The sequence below is a fragment of the Rhinopithecus bieti genome, unplaced genomic scaffold (genome assembly GCF_001698545.2).
Source record: "Rhinopithecus bieti isolate Rb0 unplaced genomic scaffold, ASM169854v2 scaffold_43555, whole genome shotgun sequence".
Taxonomy (NCBI): domain Eukaryota; kingdom Metazoa; phylum Chordata; class Mammalia; order Primates; family Cercopithecidae; genus Rhinopithecus; species Rhinopithecus bieti.
In genome coordinates this window covers 803,807-812,076 of record NW_016817848.1, presented here as the reverse complement: position 1 = coordinate 812,076, position 8,270 = coordinate 803,807, and the positions used below count along the sequence as shown (strand labels likewise).

Sequence of the window (8,270 nt, the reverse complement as noted above, 5' to 3'; positions counted from 1 at the left end):
GCTGAGCCAAGTCACAGGGCAGACAGGTTGGCCTGGATCAACCTGACCATGCTCAACTGGAACAGTGACTTCTTCATTGTCTGAATCTAAACCAGGAACCCAATGGGGCTTCCTTAGTGCCTGTGTAAGGGCTCTCGGCTTTCACTGCTAAGGAGCTTGCTAGAGACAGGGTGGGTGACCTCAGCCACGGGCGGATTTCTCTTCTTACAGACCTGGAGTTCCTCTTTGGCAGGTTCTGTGCTCCCCTCAAGGGTCCTTGGAGATCCTCCAGCCTGAGTGCTCTTGGGGAAATGTGCTGTGTAAACACCATGCCCATTTCCTGCCTGGAGCACAGGTTTTGTGGTAGGGCTCTCAGGGGTGGGAGGAAGCCTGGCAGCCCCCACACCTATAAACGCTGCTGTCTACCTTGCCTTCCGACTTGGAGGCAGAGACCCAGGCAGCTGGAGGCTCTGTGTGTGGGTGAGTTTAGCCCCATCCCCTGGGTGTTCTCCAGCTTGAGGATCACAAGCAGAAAGGACCAGCCAGCAGCCACAGGCCTGACCAAGGCCCAGGCTGGGAAGAAGAGTGACTCCCCATCCCCCACTGGGAGGTGTTTCACAGCACAGTCAGCATAGGTGACCTGCAAAGATCCTCATGTTTGTTATCTTCTTTGGCCAGATCCATCCCTACAGGGTTCAGCAGGGTCTACAGGAAGGGCAGTGAGAGAACAGACCCCAAAAAGAAAGGGGACTCCATCATGACCACCTTGAAGGGGGCCAGGCTGCAGGCCCCATTCATCTCTTTTCATTCTCAGGTTGCTGGTTTCTTAGAGCCTGAAAAGAAGGTAACTGAGCATATGAGGGACAGATGGAGTGAGTCAGTGAGTGAGTGACCTCATCCTTGCTCCTAATAGACTGGGAGGGACAGGGCAGGTTTTCTGTAGAGCATGGAAGATTCGGCTGAAGTCAGAGAGGTGAAGCCAGTTTTCCAGGGTAACAGTGAGGCACTGACAGAGAGGAGACTGCAATGGACCCCAGGTCCCCGGGCTCCCCAGAGCTCCTTACTCTTCCTCCTCCTCAGCAGCCTGGACACCCCACAACCTCCAGCCGGAGGCCTGAAGCGGGAGACCACGCCAGGTGCCAGATGATGCTGGGAATTTTCCTGGGTGCTTCGGGTCTTCCCAGCACTCTGGTCTCGCCTGCCCTGCCTCTCGGGCTCTGCTCAGCTTCCTGAGTCCTGACAGAGCACAGTGAGGGAGATGTTGGCAGAGGTGGCAGATGGACTCACAGACATCCCTCCTGCAGGAGCAGCAGCTGGAGCCGGAGCCATGTGGCTGTGCCCTCTGGCCCTCACTCTCACCTTGATGGCAGCCTCTGGCGCTGCATGCGAAGTGAAGGACGTTTGTGTTGGAAGCCCTGGTATCCCTGGCACTCCTGGATCCCATGGCCTGCCAGGCAGGGATGGGAGAGATGGTGTCAAAGGAGACCCTGGCCCTCCAGGTACTGTGCTGGAGACCCCACCCTCTGCTGAGGGACACAGACCCCTTTTCAGAAGGCCCGTCTGTCTAGGCCCCTAGGCTGTGGGCCATAGTGAGCTGGGTGGGACCTGGTGGGCTCCTGGGGCCCTTAGGATGGCGCATCCTGGAGAGTCTGTCCTCATAGTGCCCGTGGAGTGATAACTGGGACAGCCCCAGTGATAATGAGGGTCGAGTCTCACTAGCTCCAACCAGTTGTGGGTGACGGATCCCACACATCCATGTCTCTTTTCTCTGCAGGCCCCATGGGTCCGCCTGGAGATATGCCATGTGCTCCTGGGAATGATGGGCTGCCTGGAGCCCCTGGTATCCCTGGAGAGTGTGGAGAGAAGGGGGAGCCTGGGGAGAGGGGCCCTCCAGGTGAGCAGGGTAGGGCGGGTGGGCAGTGGGAACATGGGCACAGCAACCCTGAAGTCCGTTACACAGGGCTGATGGGGATCAGACAAACCCTGCAGGTTCCCCAAGGGCATTTGGCTCAACCTAAGTAAGAGAATGTGAACTTGAGGGAGAAAGCCAAAGTGTCTGGGGAGTGTGGTCACAATTCAGGGAAGGGCAGGTGTGGGAAGTCCTCCATGCCTCGTGACCGCCGATGGGGAGACACGGAGTCAGGTGTGGGATGAGGGACGGCACTGGGAGGCAGGGGAGGCACGTCCTGGGACGCAGCGCTGGGGGCAGTCTGAAGGGTGAATGCGGACCAGACATCCAGGCAGACGGTGTGATCAGGAGCCCACAGGCAGACGGGAATTTGAAGCTCAGAGCGGTAAGCAAGGCCATCAGGGCAGTGCAGAGAGCATCATGCTTGCGCTTGGTGGAGGGTGCGGGAGAGGACTTGCCCCACAGAGGCGGGCAGACAGAGCCACTCGAGGGACAGAGCAGGAAAGAGGACAAGGGGTGGGGGTCTCAGCAGGGGCAAGGCTTCGCTAAAGAATAGGGGACCAGAGGTGTGGAGACACACTGGAGTCTTGTGGACCCTCTGAGCCTGGGGCCTGGGCGATGCCTCGCAGCAATGAAAGGGCAGAATTCCAGGACTGCAGATGGCAAAATGCCTGCGTGGCAGCAAGTGGGGGTCTTCACTGGTCTGCCCCTCCTTCTGTGTGGGGCGCTCTCCACAGGGCTTCCAGCTCATCTAGATAAGGAGCTCCAAGCCACACTCCACGACTTCAGACATCAAATCCTGCAGACAAGGGGAGGTAAGGGGACCCCCTGGGCCTCACAGGGTAGGAGTTTCCCACAAATTCCCCTCATTCTCAGCAGCAGCTTCTAGAACATAGAGATGACAAACAGGCACACACATGTCAGGTCTTGGGGAAAGGAATGATGCTTGCTTTTCTGATGTCTTTGAATGGCCCAGAGGCGACAGAACCCGACACAATTCACTCCCCATTTCATAGGAAAGCAAGTTCTCCGCCTGTCTTGCTTTCCACTGAATCCCAGGAAATGGCACCATTTCTGGTAATAAGTAATTGTTAAATAGATGAGTGAATAAATGGATGAAAGCCTAGAAGAGAATTTAGAAAACTGCAATTGGAAGAGGAAGAGAAGACACAGAGAGAGGCAGAGATGGAAGGCTGGGGAGAGTCCAGTAGCAGAAAGCCCAGGTGAGGGAGGTGGCTTAGAGACAAAGCAGTCAGTGGCCTGACCCAGACTCCTCTGCTCCCAGCTCTCAGTCTACAGGGGTCCATACTGGCAGTAGGAGAGAAGGTCTTCTCCACCAATGGGCAGTCCGGCACTTTTGATGCCATTCAGGAGGCATGTGCCAGTGCAGGCGGCCGCATTGCTGTCCCGAGGAGTCCAGAGGAAAACGAGGCCGTTGCAAGCTTCGTGAAGAAGTACAACACGTATGCCTATGTGGGCCTGACTGAGGGTCCAAGCCCTGGAGACTTCCGCTACTCAGACGGGACCCCTATAAACTACACCAACTGGTACCCAGGGGAGCCCGCGGGTCGGGGAACAGAGCAGTGTGTGGAGATGTACACAGACGGGCGGTGGAATGACAGGAACTGCCTGTACAACCGACTAACAATCTGTGAGTTCTAAGAAGCATTTATGCCACGGGACAGGGAGGATCCTGTCTGGCCTTCAGCCTCCATCTTGAGGCTCCACTTGGTCTGTGAGATGCTGGAACTCCCTTTCAATAGAATTCACTTGTGGCTATTAGGGCTGAAGGCATCCTTAGCCACTTCATTCCGCTAATGGGCCCTGACTCTTCCCTGGCCAGCCTTGACACTCCCCTTGCAAACCCTCCCAGCACTGCACCCCAGGCAGCCATTCCTAGCCTTGGCCTTCGGCATGAGATGGAGCCCTCCTTATTCCCCATCTGGTCCAGTTCTTCCGCTTACAGATGGCAGCAGTGAGGTCTTGGAGTAGATGGACCCTCTGAAGTCACACAGAGTGCCTGCCTCCTGGTCCCCTCTGCTCTCCCTCTGCAGCCTACTGCCTGCCCAGTGCCATCAGGATGTGCAGTCCTGGCCAAGCATAATGACAGAGAGAGGCAGACTTCAGGGAAGCCCTGACTGTACAGAGCCAAGGCTGCAGTGGAGATTCTCTGGCACTCTGAGGTCTCCAGGGCAGGCCTGGTCAGGCTCTCCATGAGGTCAGAAGGCCAGGTGGTGTTCCAGAAGGGTGGTGGCCAGGCCAACCCCATGACTGATGTGTACAATTCACTCCTTTGAGTCTTTGGATGGCAACTCAGCCCCCTGACCTGAAGACATCCTGTCTAGACCTCTAGGGTGACCTAGAGCCACCTCCAGATGTGACCAGATTAGCTTTCAACTGATGAACAAATCTGCACCCAACTTCAGACTTCAGTGGGCATTCACACCACCCCCCACACCCCTGGCTCTGCTTTCTCCTTTCATTAATCCATTCACCCAGATATTTCATTAAAATTATCGTGTGCCAGGTCTTAGGATGTGTTGTGGCGTGGGCTAGGTACCCAGTGACAGTTGAAGATTTTTCTTTCCCTGAGCCTATGTCTTCATCTGTGAAATGGGAATAAGAATCTTGTTGCCATCACAGTTATTACCGTCCCCCTGGCTACCAAAATTACTACCAGAACTGTTACTACACACAGAGGCTATTGACCGAGCACCTATCATTTGCCAAGCACCTTGACAAGCACTTCTAATACAGCTTATTATGTCCTATTGAATCTTCACACAATGTCACGGGACCAGTATTGTTTCCCCATTTTTTATAAGGACACTGAAGCTTGGAGGAGTTAAATGTTTTGAGTGTCATTCCAGAGAGCAAGTGGCAGAGGCTGGATCCAAACCCATCTTCCTGTACCTGAAGCTTATGCTTCCAGTCACTCCACTCCTGAGCTGAATAAAGATGATTTAAGCATAATAAATCGTGAATGTGTTCACATGAGTTTCCATATCTTTGGTTCCAAGAAACATCACATTTCTGTATTTGTAAGTCAAATGAACTCTGGCTCTGAGCTCCCACTTTCCTCAAGATTGGAAAATTCAATCTCAGGATGTGCTTTGTTTGGTGGGAGCGGCGACCTGCTCTCCTCCCTGTGATGCTGCAGGGGGATGGGGAGCTACAGACACCATTCAGAAGAACATATGGGCATCATGAATCCACGTGGTCCATTTGTGGGTGGGGACACGATGTCTTCTGTCCCCTACTCAGCCACCTGAATGATTTCTGCAGCTCAGCAGTGATGGTGGCACTCAGGGCTCAGTCCCAGGCCTCACTGAGCCACCCTAGTCTCAGGTCTGCATGGAATGGGACCACTGTCCCATGACCTAGGGCTACACAGGAATGCGACAATGTCTCCAATTGCTTGAGGAGGCAGCTACATATGTGTCCCACCTCCCTCTTCTCCCCCTGTAACACCTGTGAACACTCTTCCTCAGTGCATGTATTGCTGTTCTTTGGTGGAAGGAAGCTCTGGATCAACACTCAGAAAACCAATGAAAATGAGGGGAACAATTTGTCAGTCTTTTATGAGTGATAATTTTTATTCTGGTCACCATTCCACTTGTGCCTAGGACCCAGCACACAAATTGTTGAGCCTTCTTCAAAATTAAGAAAAAAAAAACAAGTAGAAGCATGTACAGATGTATCCCGACTTATGACGGGGTGACATCCCAATAAACACATTGCAGGATAAAAATACATTAAGTGGAAAATGCATTTAATACACCTAACCTACCAAACATCATAGCTGAGCCTGGAGTAACTAAAACATGCCCAGAAAACTTATGTTAGCATGCTGTTGGGCAAAATCATCTAACACAAGGCCTATTTTATAATGAGGTGTTGACTGTCTCATGAAATTTATGGAATGCTGGACTGAAACTGAATGAATAATTCAGTTATATGTGTACTTGATGTATAGCTTCTACTGGATTTGCATTGCTTTGAAGTCATTGTAAAGTGGAAAAATTTTAAGTCGAGCAACTGCAAATCCAGGACAGTCTGTATTCCCAGTTTTATAGATAAATACTTTAGGCCTCTGAAAATTGGTATCTTCTCATTTCTTTTTTTTTAATTTCCAACTTTTATTTTAAGTTCAGGGGTACATATGCAGGATGTGCAGGTTTGTTACACAGTTAAACGTGTGCCATGGTGATTACCTGCACAGATCATCTCATCACCTAGCCCAGCATCTGCTAGCTGTTCTTTCTGAGACTCTCCCTCCTCCCACTCCCCACCTCCAACAGGCCCCAGTGTGTGTTGTTCTCCCCCATGTGTCCATGTGTTCTCATCATTCAGCTCCCACTTTTAAGTGAGAACATGAAGTATTTAGTTTTCTGTTCCTGTGTTAGTTTGCTGAGGATAATGGCTTCCAGCTCCACCTGTGTCCTTGCAAAAGGACATCATCTTGTTCCTTTTTACAGCTGCATGGTATTCCATGATGCATATGTACCACATATTCTTTATCCCATCTGTCATTGATGGGCATTTAGGTTGATTCCATGGCTTTATTGTGAGCAGTGCCGCAATGAACATTTGCATGCATGTGTCTTTATGGTAGAATGATTTATATTCCTTTGGGTATATACCCAGTTATGAGATTGCAGGGTCAGATGGTAGTTCTATTTTTAGCTCTTTAAGGAATTGCCACACTATTTTTCACAATGGTTCAACTAATTTACACTTTACCCAACAGTGTATAAGCATTCCCTTTTCTCTTCAATCTCACCAACACCTGTTATTTTTTTACTTTTTAATAATAGCTATTCTGACTGGTATGAGATGGTAGTTCATTGTGGTTTTGATTTTCATTTCTCCAATGATCAGTGATGTTGAGCTTTTTTTATATGATTGTTGGACACATGTATGTCTTCTTTTGAGGAGTGTCTGTTCATGTCATTTGCCCACTTTCTAATGTGTTTCTTTCCTTGTAAATTTGTTTTAGTTCCTTGTAGATGCTGGATACTAGACCTTTGCCAGATGTATAGCTTGCAAAAATTTTCTCTCATTCTGTAGTTGTCTGTTTACTCTGTTGATAGTTTCTTTTGCTGTGCTCTTTAGTTGAATTAGATCCTATTTGTCAGGTTTTGCTTTTATCACAATTGCTTTTGGCATGTTCATCATGAAATCTTTCCCTGTGCCTATGTCTTGAATGGTTTTACCTAGGTTTTCTTCTAGAGTTTTTATAGTTTTGGGTTTTACATTTAAGTCCTTTAATCCACCTTGAGTTGATTTTTGTATGTGGCATAAGGAAGGGGTCCAGTTTCAATTTTCTGCATATGGCTAGCCAGTTATCCCAGCACCATTTATTAATAGGGAATCCTTTCCCCATTGCTTGTTTTTATCAGGTTTGTCAAAGATCAGATAGTTGTAGGTGCATGGTCTTATTTCTGGGTTCTCTATTTTGTTCCATTGGTCTATGTGTCTGGTCTTGTACTGATACCATGCTGTCTTGGTTACTATAGCCTTGTAGTATAGTTTGAAGTCAGGTAGCATGATGCCTCCAGCTTTGTTCTTTTTGTTTAGGATTGTCTTAGCTATTCATGCTCTTTCTTGGTTCCATATGAGTTTTAAAATAGTTTTCTCTAATTTTGTGAAGCTTGTCAATGGTAGTTTAATGGGAATAGCATTGAACCTATAAATTGCTTTGGGCAATATGGCCATTTTCATGATATTGATTCTTTCTATCCATCAGCATGGAATGTTTTTCCATTTGTTTGTGTCATCTCTTATTTCTTTGAGCAGTGGTTTGTTGTTCTCCTTGAAGAGATTCTTCACTTCCCTTGTCAGCTGTATTCTAAGTATTTTATTCTTTTTGTGGCAATTGTGAATGGGAGTTCATTCATGATTTGGCTCTTAGCTTGCCTGTTATTGGTGTATAGGAATGCTAGTGATTTTTGCACATTGATTTTGTATCCTGAGTCTTTGCTGAAGTTGCTTATCAGCTCAAGAAGTTTTTGGGCTGAGACCATGGGGTTTTCTAGATACAGGATCATGTCATCTGCAAACAAAGATAGTTTGACTTCCTTTCTTCCTATTTGAATATTCTTTATTTATTTGTCTTTCCTGATTGCCCTGCCAGAACTTCCAATACTACAAATATGGGTGGTGAGAAAGGGCATCTTCGTCTTTGCTGGATGAAGGGGAATTCAAGGGGAATTCAAGCATTCAAGGGGAATGCTTCCAGCTTTTGCCTATTCAGTATAATATTGGCTGTGGGTTTGTCATATATGGCTCTTATTATATTGAGGTATGTTCCTTCAATACCTAGTTTCCTGAGAGTTTTAACATGAAGGGATGTTGAATTTTATCAAAGGCCTTTTCAGCA

General features: G+C 48.7%; 1 protein-coding gene across 2 annotated transcripts; it reads left to right on the top strand.

The window, feature by feature from the left end:
* The first annotated feature begins 293 nt into the window (after positions 1 to 293).
* Positions 294 to 4,865, top strand: LOC108518097 (pulmonary surfactant-associated protein A). 2 transcript variants are annotated; one of them, XM_017856253.1, is made up of 5 exons: positions 294 to 459; positions 1,284 to 1,478; positions 1,754 to 1,873; positions 2,626 to 2,703; positions 3,174 to 4,865. In XM_017856253.1, the coding sequence occupies exons 1-5, from the start codon at positions 309 to 311 to the stop codon at positions 3,548 to 3,550; spliced, it is 921 nt and encodes a 306-aa protein (XP_017711742.1). In that variant the 5' UTR covers positions 294 to 308; the 3' UTR covers positions 3,551 to 4,865. The 2 variants fall into 2 exon arrangements, with proteins under 2 accessions (XP_017711742.1, XP_017711743.1); XM_017856254.1 differs by lacking the exon at positions 294 to 459 and adding an exon at positions 1,060 to 1,115.
* Positions 4,866 to 8,270: the final 3,405 nt, after the last annotated feature.